The sequence below is a fragment of the Strigops habroptila genome, chromosome 1, assembly GCF_004027225.2.
Source record: "Strigops habroptila isolate Jane chromosome 1, bStrHab1.2.pri, whole genome shotgun sequence".
NCBI lineage: Eukaryota > Metazoa > Chordata > Aves > Psittaciformes > Psittacidae > Strigops > Strigops habroptila.
In genome coordinates this window covers 262,039-273,877 of record NC_044277.2, presented here as the reverse complement: position 1 = coordinate 273,877, position 11,839 = coordinate 262,039, and the positions used below count along the sequence as shown (strand labels likewise).

General features: G+C 57.0%; 1 protein-coding gene across 3 annotated transcripts in view; it reads left to right on the top strand.

Moving 5' to 3' along the window:
* The first annotated feature begins 8,197 nt into the window (after positions 1 to 8,197).
* The window catches only part of NRBP2 (nuclear receptor binding protein 2), a 28,334-nt gene continuing 24,692 nt past the window's right edge, over positions 8,198 to 11,839 (top strand). For 2 of the 3 annotated variants that reach the window (XM_030486991.1, XM_030486972.1), the window contains exon 1: positions 8,199 to 8,401. In XM_030486991.1, the coding sequence (XP_030342851.1) occupies positions 8,285 to 8,401 (117 nt within the window). In that variant the 5' untranslated portion in view covers positions 8,199 to 8,284. Of the gene's footprint in view, positions 8,402 to 11,839 lie in introns of all 3 variants that reach the window. The other variant, XM_030486980.1, reaches the window with a different exon arrangement.

Here is an 11,839-nt window from a genome sequence, read left to right as displayed (position 1 = left end):
CCAGCCCAGCACATGAGGGGGTTCTTGGCTCAAGCGTACACTGAAGCCGGGTCATGGGGAGCTTCTCACCCAACACCCCAAGTCCTTCTCCTCTGGCTGCTCCAGCCCATCTCCCCCAACCTGTGTCTGTGCTGGGATTGCCCCATTCCAGGGGCAGGACCTTGCCCTTGGCCTGGTTGAACTCCAGGAGGTTCCCACCTCTCCAGCCTGCCCCGGTCCCTTTCAGCTCTGGGCAGCACTTGCCATGTTGTCACTCTGCTTCCTGCACACTTGCTGTTGGCTGGCGCCAGGTTGCAGTTGGATGGGACACACAGTCCAGCCCCTTCCATGTTCATGCTTCTTGGAGGGGGTTGGCACCGTGCTGCGGAAGCGGCTGTGGAGTGGACAGGGGCAGCAGGGGATGGTGTGTGGGTGCTGAGGCTCCTGCAAGGAGCTGGTGCCAGCCGCAGTCTGCCTGGGGCTGGAAGGTTCCAGATGGTTCCCAGGACTCAGCTCACACTCCCACAGGAACTGCTGAATATCCAAAAGAGAAGGTGAAAGAAAACGGGGCAGGCTGAGGGGAAAGCCGCATGCATCTGCATAGCAATGAGTTGGCTGCCAGCGCAGAGCTCTGAATGGGCAGCAGGAATGCCAGGCAGGCTGGTGCCTGTGCTGGTTCCTGCGGGAACATTGCTCCTCAGTGGACGTGCTGAGGAACTTTCGCTTTCATAGGAGAAGCCGGGTTGAGAGAAGCATGGAATCATGGAACCAACTAGTTGGAAAAGGCCTTTAAGCTCACACAGTCCAACTGTTCCCCAGCACTGCCAAGGCCTTGTCCCACCACTAACCCATGGCACTGAGGCCTCGTCTGCATGGTGTGTGGACACTTCCAGGGACGGTGACTCCAGCACTGTCCTGGGCAGCCTGTTCCAATGCCTGAGCACCCTTTGGGGAAGGAATTGTTCCTCATCTCCATCTAAACCTCCCCTGGTACAGCTTGAGGCCATTTCCTCTTGTCCCATCCCTTGTACCTTGGGAGCAGAGACCAGCCATGGGGGCCATGGCCCCCATGACAGTGCCCTCGCTGGGGGACCCAGGGCCAGCCAGGCCCAGTACCCAGCTGGAGCACTTCACCCCACGAGAACAAAGCCGGCATGGCCAGCAGGGTGCTTGCAGGGCAGCAGCTTCCATGGGCACCTTCCCACAGCACGGGCAGGGTCCCTGCTCCTCTGCACCGGGAGCTCGTCCCACGCTGCTCCTCCAGTAGCTGAAACATCCTCCCAGTTCTCAGCCAGCTCAGACCAATCCCCTCCTGTGCAAACGCACCCATCAGCTCCAGCAGATCTGCTGCTGCTCCCCTGTTCTGCGCTGATAAACTCCCCTGGGCAGTCTTATCTCCCCTCCATGCCTGCTTTGCCTGGCTCTCGAGCTGGGCTGCTCTCCGCTCCTCTCTGCATTCCCTCAGCAGCTCTTCTCTGCACCTTCTTTACAACTAAACCTGGTTTTTAGCATGGCTGGTGCATGGTCTGTAAATACAACCCTGGAACCATCTCCCCTGGAAAAACATCCAAGTGGATTAAGAAGGCACCACGTCTCCGTGGCTGCCATCCACGGCAGCATCCTGAGCTGCTGAACACACGCAGGCCTTTTCCTCTCTACTCACTTCCAAATCAGGGGCCCAATTCATGGCATAAATGTTTGTTCAGCGACTCCAGGGCATGACTTTGCATTTTGTACCATTCCATTTCCCCCCATGACTTAGTTCAGCCTCAATGTCACCGGTACCCTGGACGCTGTCCCAGCCCTCCACAACCTCCCTGCCTGTTGCTAGGCTCAGGCCAGCACCTGATATTTTATGCCACAGTCACTGGTAAAAGCATTATGTTCGTTTGCCTCCACAGCCACATTCTCTGGGTCCCCCTTTCAGCACAAACCCATCCCCCAGTGGGTGGCAGGACCCGGGATGTGTCCCCATCCCTGCCCCAGCCAGGCTGCTACAGGAGACACTGCTCTTTTGGCTCCACTGCTGTTGTGATTTGCTGTTGTGTGCAAATGTCTTGGGTTTGTCCTAACACCACAAAGATGGGTTAAAACCAGAGCTCTGGGCTGGCTCCACCAACAGCATCATCAGCTCAGCTGAAAGCCTGCAAGCTTCTGCTAACCAAGATCAAAGATAAAAGGGAACAAAAGACATTGTTCTGATGGAAGCTTTGCTTAACTCTCCACTTAACTGGTTCTACTTCTTTTTCTTAGGAAAAGGTGAAAAAAAGGGTTTAAAAGCTTTTGGAACTGGGAACTCCCCAGTTACACTGTGCCAGCCCAAGCGACACTTAACTCCTGGCTGCTCGAGCAGCAAGGGTGGGGTAAGAACAAGCATAGGCTCGGGAGACAGGCTGGGGCAGCCTGAGGAGAAGGACTTGGGGTGTTGGGTGAAGAGAAGCTCCCCATGACCCAGCTTCAGTGTGCGCTTGAGCCCAGAACCCTGCCATGTGCTGGGCTGCACTCCCAGAGCATAAGCAGCAGCTCAGGGAGGGGATCCTGCCCCTCTGCTGCATGAAGAGGAGACCTCAGAGCAGCTCCAGTGCCTAAAGGAGCTACAGGAAACCTGGAGAGGGGCTTTGGACGAGGGATGGAAGGATGGGATGAGGAGGAATGGCTCCAACGGGAAGAGGGAAGAGTTAAATGAGATATTGGGAAGAAGTTCTTCACCATGTGGGTGGTGGGACACTGGAAGGGGTCAAACAGAGAAGCTGTGGCTGCCCCGTCCCTGACAGTGTTCAAGGCTAGGTTGGGCACAGGGGCTTGGAGCAACCTGTTCTAGTGGAAGGTGTCCCTGCCCGTGGCATGGGGTGGAACTGGAGGACCTTTAAGGTCCCTCCAACCCAACAAAAACCATTGCGTGATTTGATGATTCTAAAGGAACCAGCTCAGATTTACCAAAGGAAGCCATGGCCTCAGGAGCAGGAAATTTGCTGGCAGCAGAACACAGGAGTCTGGGACATGGAAACCCTGGGGTTGGTCCCAGCCAGGCTCAGCACAGGCTGTGCTACAGTGCCGAACAATCGTGCTCCACCGGGAGCATTACCTGCAGCCAGGTTCCCTCCTCGCTCGGAGAGAGGTCAGAGCCAGGAAACTGGGATCGAGTCTCCTGCCAGGGCTGTGGAGCAGGATCCTGCCAGGACAGGGGGAGCAGCATCGAGGTCTGACAGAAACCAGGCGCCCTTTGTGCATGACCAGCTCCAGCACAAAGTCATGCTCCTGTGGTGGACCCCCACGGGCTCCTGGAGGCAGCTACTGATAGTTCTCCACCCCACTAGCCCTCGTCATCCCTATCCTTGTCCCTATTCCCCTGCACCCCCCATTCCACAGCTCTGTGCCACCTCCCTCCAGTCACACAGGGCAGCCTTAGAACCACTGAATCACAGGATCATGGAATGGGTTGGATTGGAAGGGACCTCCAAAGCTCATCCAGTCCAACCCTCTGCAATGAGCAGGGACATCTTAAACTAGAAGTTTCAACTGAAGCTATGGGCCATCCTGCCCCACAGTGGCACCCCCTCCCAGGGGAGCTCTTGGCTTCACCCCATTCTTGGGGCTCTCCTGCTCCCTCCACTGGGATTGGGGGTATTTCTGCAGGAAGCAGGACTTTGCCATCACTCTGGCAGCACAAAGATCCCAGACGGTGCCCTGGACTGGATGAACCCTCGCTCCACCTCCGTGAGACTGTCACTGTCCCTGCACAGGAAAGAGGAACTGAGGCATGGACTGAGATACCTCATGGCAGCTGTTCACTGCCCCACTGGATACCACAGGGTGCCAGTACTGGTACCAGGACTGCGACTGCTGCCGTTAACTGCTCTGCCTGCCTGGCCCCTGACAGCTGGGTCCAGCTCCTCCATCACCCAAGTGCCTGTCCTGCATCCATGGGATGCTCTTACATTAAAGCCTCTCCATTGCTTTGCCCCACACAGGAACCTGGCTGTGGCCTCTGCACCCCCTGTGCCCTCATAGACAGAGCATTCTTCCCAAGCAGGTTCAAACCATCCCAGTTTAGCACCGAGCTGTGACCAGTCCCAGTCAGTGCCTCATCCCAGTGCATCCACACACCCTGTCCCTGTGGTCAGATTCGCCTCCTCTGTCACATGCTGGCTCTTTCCACTTGTGGAAGCACTTATGGAAGGGCTGCATACGTGTTCCCTGCACTGTGTGGGAGCTGCCAGAGGGAACACAGGCAGAGCTCCAAGGAGCTTAGAGGTGATGAGAGTCTGCAGCCCCTCACCAAGCTCTCTGGGCTGGCCTCTGCTGCAGTATGTGCCTCCCAGGGGTGACATGGGAGATGCTGTCAGCAGTTATCGCTGTGAGAAGTGGTTTCAGGAGCTGCTCTGTGTAATTCCTGGGGGATGCTCTGCTCCTGCAGCACTCATTGCACTCTGGGCTCCCTCCCGTGACTTCACACGTCTGATCACATGCTGACAGCAGCAGGTTACACACATGTGTAGGTCATGTGTGTGGGAAGGATGCATGTGGGGAGCTGCAGAGCAGCGGAGGGGAGAGCCTGATGGGCGAGAAACAGAAACAAGTTCCTGAGGAGCTGCAGGTTTCCCTGCAGAAACCACCGTGGAATGTGCTGAGAAGCCAGAGCAGGGACGGTGTATCTTTACACCCCAATATCACTTACTGGGGTGTAGAGGGTCGGGCTGGCACCTCCTGAACCTCACACAGTCACAAGCTGCAGGTTGTGCTGCACACATGGGACTGGTGCATCAGCCACGGGTGAAAATAGACAGTGAGTTCAGAGAGGCTCCTGGCGAGGAGGGAGAGGGAGACATGGGGCCACCAGCACCAGCCAGGCCCTGGATCAGGATTATTGTGTGACAGACAGTGAATGGAAGAGTGTGTGAGTTTTATCTGGAAATGAAGAGCCCAGAAAAATGTGCTCTACTGCAGCGTATCTTTATTATTCCTTATTACTATACTTATTATTCCTTATGAGGAATGATGGGGGACCTGGGGGGGGTTTAGTCTGGAGAAGAGAAGGCTCAGGGGGGACCTTATCACTCTGCAACTGCCTGACAGGAGGATGGAGCCAGGATGGGGCTGGTCTCTGCTCCCAAGGAACAAGGGATGGGACAAGAGGAAACGGCCTCAAGCTGCACCATGGGAGGTTTAGATGGAGATGAGGAACAATCCCTTCCCCAAAGGGTGCTCAGGCATTGGAACAGGCTGCCCAGGGCAGTGCTGGAGTCACCATCCCTGGAAGCATTCACACACCGTGTAGACGAGACTGTCAGTGCCATGGGTTAGTGGTGGCCTTGACAGTGCTGGGCAATGGTTGCACTTGATGATCTTGAAGGTCTTTTCCAACCTGGTTGATTCTGTGATTCTATGATCCAGTAAAGCAAAATGAAGTCATAAAAAAAAGATCAAGAAGCTTACTCTGATGTGGATGAGGTATTGAGGACGATGGGGTGTGGAAAGAAGTAGTAGGGATACTGAGGCATTGTCCAGATGGGGATGAGGGGATGGTCACTGCTGAGGGAACATCCATGGATCCTGCATTCTGTCATCCATATAATCACAGAATCACAGGATGGTTAAAGCTCATCTCAATCTCCCCTCTGGCAGGTTAAAGCCATTCCCCCTTATCCTGTCCCCTTATGCCCTTGTCCAAAGCCCCTCTCCAGCTTTCCTGTTGGCCCCTTCAAGTCCTGTGCCCAGAGAAGTCAAGGGTATCACACGCTGACAACGCTGCACTCAGGGTGATTGAGCTTGAGGAGAGGATCTCGGATCCAGCCAACTCCTGCTGTTGGAAGCAGCTTCCAACTCCTGCTGCTGGAAGCAATTTATCTGCCTCAAAGGACCTTCAAGATTCGTGTTTGAGCTGCCTGAGCAGAGTGTGGCCAGTCCAGGGACGCAGCAACATCCAGCTCCTGACACATCCAGCACACTGAAATGGAACAGCCGCACTCTGCAGGAAACGTGTGAAGGCCAAAAGTGCTTCCTGCCCAGAAATAGGGAGCAGTGTGAGAGCAGCTCCTCCAGGTCAGGCTGAGCCCTGCACATCCCTGCATCCCGGCTTGGCAAGCTGCTGACAGCGCATCCCAAGAGGAGGAGCACAGGAACCGGTATTTCATCAGCTGCAGCCTCCCAGCTTTGAGAAGCTGCAGCTTGGAGCCCTCTGGAGCCAGAGGCCTCGGCTGCGGCTGCCATTAACAGCCCAAATCAATTCTTCTCCCACAGATGTGCCTAATGGCTTTTAAAACCCTTTTCTCCCTTGGCTGCTGTGGACACCCTGTGGCAATAAATTCCTCCATGTGGCACCGCCTCAGCAAGCATCTCAGCTGCCGTTCTGTGTGACATGGTGACACGTGTGACATCCTGTGTGCTCTCTCCACGCCGCTCAGAGGCTCTTGCTCTGTGTGTCCCCAGCTCTGACCCCCACATCGAGGTTCATGTGAAACCTTGTCCACGCTTGTGACACAGCTCCTGTGTCATCAGAGCCTCTGTGGCTCTTTGGAGCCGACTGTCCTCAAGAGCTGGTGTCATCGGCCAACTGCAGCTCCTTGTTCATCCCTTCTGGATTGTTGAGGAGCTGTTGGAAAGCTGGACCTGGCACCTAGTCTGCCCAGGTACCACGGGACAAGCTCTGCCCGTTTGACATTCGCCATCTGCCAAACCTCTCCAGCAACTTGTCACCATTGCCATTGACTTGGTTTACAACATGTACTTTTGTCACCTCGTTTTGAGGCAATTCCTCTGCCTGTCCTCCTGTAAGGGAGAGCTTCCTGCAGAGTAAATGCCACAGCAGAGAATGAACTGTGGGGTTTTTGTGTGTCTCATAGAATCCCAGTCTGGTTTGTGTTGGAAGGGACCTTAAAGCTTATCCAGCTCCAACCCCCTGCCACGGGCAGGGACACCTTCCACTAGAGCAGGTTGCTCCAAGCCCCTGTGTCCAACCTGGCCTTGAACACTGCCAGGGATGGGGCAGCCACAGCTTCTCTGGGCACCCTGTGCCAGCGCCTCAGCACCCTCACAGGGAAGAGCTTCTGCCTCAGAGCTCATCTCCATCTCCCCTCTGGCAGGTTAAAGCCATTCCCCCTTGCCCTGTCCCTACAGGCCCTTGTCCAAAGCCCCTCTCCAGGTTTCTTGTAGCCTCTTTAGGCACTGGGAGCTGCTCTAAGGTCTCCCCTTGAGGACCCTTCTTTTCTCCAGGCTGAACCAGCCCAGCTCTCTCAGTCTGGCTCCAGAGCAGAGGTGCTCCAGCCCTTGGAGCAACTTGGTCTGGTGGAAGGTGTCCCTGCCCGTAGGAGGGGGTTGGAACTGAAAGAGCTTTAAAATCTCTTCCAACCCAAACTATTCCATGTTTCCATGATTCCCAGTTGAACCTTTGCCTTTCACTTTGATAAGAACCAGTGCTTTACCTTCCTACAAGTCCTGTCTGGCAGGCCCATCAGAAGGTCATCGTGGGGTACCTGGCTTATGGACCGGCAGCAGGAGGATATAGTGGGGGCTGCTGGAGGTGATTGTGGCCTCCAGGCAGGACCCGGTGGTAGCCCACATGAGGAAATGGCTCCTGTCCTTTATTCTGTGTTTTAGGGAGCAGGATGCAGTGTGTGATCCCGCCATTGGTGCCTCCTCAGCCAGCAGCCACCGTGGTCCATCCTGGTTAACCACAGGCTAAAAGCAGTAACAGGCTTGGAGGGAAGGAACGTGTCCCAGAATAGCCATCAGGCACCGGCGCGTCACGAAGGCGCTGGAACAAGTAATGAACATGCTAAAAGCAACCGGAGCCGGCCAGAAAGAGGAGGAAAACCATCAAATGAGCCAGAGAGTTGCCAGAGGAATGAAAATATCAGTGAGGCTCCTTGCTGGGAACTGCTGAGGCTGTTTTCGGGTGCACTGGGTGGGCAGGGGAGCCCTGTGAGTTGCTCCTGCCTGGGGTGCAGCACCAGCGCTAACACCAGCACCAGCAGCAGCACCGACACCAGCACCAACACTGGGGCTTCAGCGCCGCAGGACAAACCCCGTTTTCCTCCACTGCGGGCCAGGTCCGTGCGGGAGGTGTCCGACAGGTGCGGGAGACTGTCCCTGTCGCTGCTCCTGTCCTTCTCCCCGTCCCCTGCCCCGGTCCCGGTGCTCGGGGCTCCTCCCGGCGGGTCGGGGCGGGGTGTCCCGGTCCCGGGGCGGGGCGTGCGTGGCCGCACGTCCGGAGCGGGGCGGGACGGGGCCAGGAGCGGGAGCGGCGCTGTCAGACCGCGGTTGGGAGCGGTGCGGAGCGACTCGGTTCGGCTCGGCTCGGCTCGGGATGGCGGTGGCGGATCCGGAGGCGCGTCTGTCGCAGGAGAAGGAGGAGGAGAGCGAGGAAGAGAGCGAGGTGCTGGAGGAGAGCCCCTGCGGCCGCTGGCACAAGCGCCGCGAGCAGGTTCGATCCGACGTACCGCTGCTGCCGCTGCTGCCGGGGCCTGCGGGGCACCGAGCGCTGCCCCTTGCCGGGGCCGGGGCTGCGGCCGGGGCCGGGGTTGGAGCTGGGACCGGTGCCCGGGGCAATGGCCGCGGCCGGAGGCCGGTGCGGAGCTGCTGCTGCTGGAAGGAGTATGGGGAGCCTCCGGGAGGGGGCCCGTGGCGCGGCGTGACCGGTGTGGGAGCCCCGGTGAGGGGAACCGGGACTGATTGTGCTACGGTGCGGGATCCTGGTGTGAGGAGCCCTGTGCGGCAGCCGCGGTGCGGGGAACGGGGAATGATCGTGCCCCGGTGCGGGGAGCCCGGTGCCGAGAACCGGGAATGATCGTGCCCCGGTGCGGGGAGCCCCGTGTGCGGAACCGGGACTGATCGTGCCCCGGTGCGGGGAGCCCCGTGTGCGGAACCGGGACTGATCGTGCCCCCGTGCGGGGGGAGCCGGTCCGGTCCCCGAGGAGCGGGGCAGTCCCGAGCGTGCGGAGGCCTCGGTACCCGCGGGACCAGCCAGTCCCTGGGCACTGCCTGGGGGGGGGGGGACCAGGCGCTGCCGGAGCCAGCGTGGAGCGGAGTCCTGGAGGCTCCCGCGGGCCCAGCCCTGGCGCGGTGCGGGGTGGGAATCGCGGGGCTCCGGGTCTGCAAAACCTGGTTCCTCCGCTCCAGACACGGCGTTTGGACAGTTTCAGTTTATCTTCCCAGCCCAGGGGCTCCAGCAGCGTGACCAGAAGAGTTTTGCAGCATCCCATCATTGTCACCCCCTGACCTCCCTCCTCCAGATGTGTCCCCTGTATTAGTGCAATGTCCACCACCCCCAAAAGTGGGACCAATCTCCTCGTCCCTCCTCCAGATGTGTCCCCTGTATTAGTGCAATGTCCATCACCCCCAAAAGTGGGACCAATCTCCTCATCCCTGCCAGGGCACCCAGGAACAGGGTCTAGTCAGTGGGTGAATCCTGATCCCAGGCAGGGGTGGGACAGTGCTGACATATGCTATCATCACACAGACATCGCAGGCACTGTCAGGTCCGGAGGGGTAAAGGGGATCCTGAGCTCCTGAGGGGCAAAGGGGCCCATCCAAGGGCCCTTTATCTTCCCACCGTCACCTGTTAATGACCAGAGTCCACAGGTCTGGCTGGAGGCTGCCCATGGTTTAGGCTGTTTGTCCAGTCTGGCCTTTGCTGAGATCACAATAACCTGCTACAGAATCATAGAAGCTGCTCTAAGGTCTCCCTTAAGGAGCCTTCTCTTCTCCAGGCTGACCCAGCCCAGCTCTCTCAGCCTGGCTCCAGAGCAGAGCTGCTCCAGCCCTCGCAGCAGCTCCGTGGCCTCCTCTGGCCTCGCTCCAGCAGCTCCACGTCCCTCTTGTGCTGTTGCCCCAGAGCTGGATCAGGACTGCAGGGGGGGTCTCCCCAGAGCGCAGCAGAGGGGCAGAATCCCTCCCTGACCTGCTGCTCACCCTCTGGGGGTGCAGCCCAGCACACGGGGAGGGGGGGGTCTGGGCTCAAGCGCACACTGAAGCCGGGTCATGGGGAGCTTCTCACCCAACACCCCAAGTCCTTCTCCTCTGGCTGCTCCAGCCTGTCTCCCCCAGCCTGGGTCTGTGCTAGTTTTGCCCTGACCCAGGGTCAGGACCTTGCCCTTGGCCTGGTTGAACTCCAGGAGGTTCCCACCTCTCCAGTCTGTGCAGGTCCCTTTCAGGGCTCAGGATCCATAGTGCTGCCATGACAAAATGCACATGAGCTTGAATAAGGAAGTGGCAGCGCTGCCTGAGTTGGAACGTGAAGGAAGTTTTGTGTAAGAGGCTTATTTGTTGCAAATTCATAGATGCTTAGTTATGTACCAGGAAGGGAAACACCATTTGCTGTCTGTGAGCTGTCGATAGGGACCTTGTAACACAGGGACTGAGCCTTTGTTTTCACACAACCCCACTGGGCGTTACTACAGGTACAGACCCAACAGCTAAACCTTGCCATGATCTTAGTGTTGGGCTGGGTCTGGCTGTGCCCACCAGAGAAGAAAACATTTCCCTCCACAGATTCCTTTGCCTGTTTATGATGCCCAAATTCATTGTGGATAATGGAGTCACAGATTGCCATGAGCAGTTCAGGAAATCAGTGAACCCCAGACTGGTTTGGGTTGGGAGGGACCTTAAAGCTCATCCAGCTCCAACCCCTGCCCCGGGCAGGGACACCTTCCACTAGAGCAGGTTGCTCCAAGCCCCTATGTCCTACCTGGCCTTGAACACTGCCAGGGATGGGGCAGCCACAGCTTCTCTGGGCACCCTGTGCCAGCGCCTCAGCACCCTCACAGGGAAGAGCTTCTGCCTAAGAGCTCATCTCAGTCTTCTCTCTGGCAGGTTAAAGCCATTCCCCTTGTCCTGTTGCTACAGGCCCTTGTCCAAAGCCCCTCTCCAGGTTTCCTGGAGCCCCTTTAGGCACTGGAGCTGCTCTAAGGTCTCCCCTTAAGGACCCTTCTCTTTTCCAGGCCGAACCAGCCCAGCAATCTCAGCCTGTCTCCAGGCTTCAGAGCATAAAGCACTTACAGCATCTCCACAACATATGTGGAGAAACAGCCACCTGAATCCTTCAGAGACCTTGTGTTTGGTGTCAGCACAGCCCTTGTTCTGCCTCTTCCATTCCTGTCCCTGCCATTACTGTGGAAGTGCAGCAAAGGAATGCTGCTGCTGTCGACTTTTCCATGTTGGAAGATGTGTGTTTTACAGTGTGGGTTTGATGACTTAATTTATTTTTTCCACCCACCATGTGGCGTACGAGTAGTAAGGAAGGAGAAACCTGGTCTACTGCTTGTGTTCAAGGTTTTACAACTTTCCTTGTGGAATACAGGCTCCTGAATGAACCCCAGCCCCTTGCTACTGAGATCACACTGGCTCTATCCACACTGCTTTGCTTTAACAAACTTGTTATTAGGAAAAGGGACTGTTACGACTGGTAAATACTTGATCCAGGCTGCCTTTGGCATTCCCCAGGGCCCTTTCCCATAGGATCAGAGCCCGTGCTTGCCGTGGCTCTCAGGACTGAATTTTAGAGTTAGTTTTCACAGGAAGTAGTCTGTTGCTCCCCTTTCGGTCACCTGCTTTGGTGAAAGGGTGAATGCCTGAGCATGTACTGATGCAGAGCCCTTGAAGAGAGCTTCAACTTCTAAACCCAGCAAGATGAAAGAAGGCGAAAAGGGAAACCGTAACAGAAAGAAATGCTGAAGCACAATGTAAAGAAAATAAAGATATTAATTAAAGAACCTGCAAGGGGGGGGATTTGGAAGTGCTGCTGCAGGTTCCCACCGGTCAGAACAGGGGAACAAGACAGAGAAATAATCTCAGCATCTGGCTGTGGGAGGTGCAGGGTCCCTGGTTTAAGTGCTGGCTGTGTTCAGGCTGTTTTCGGCACGCA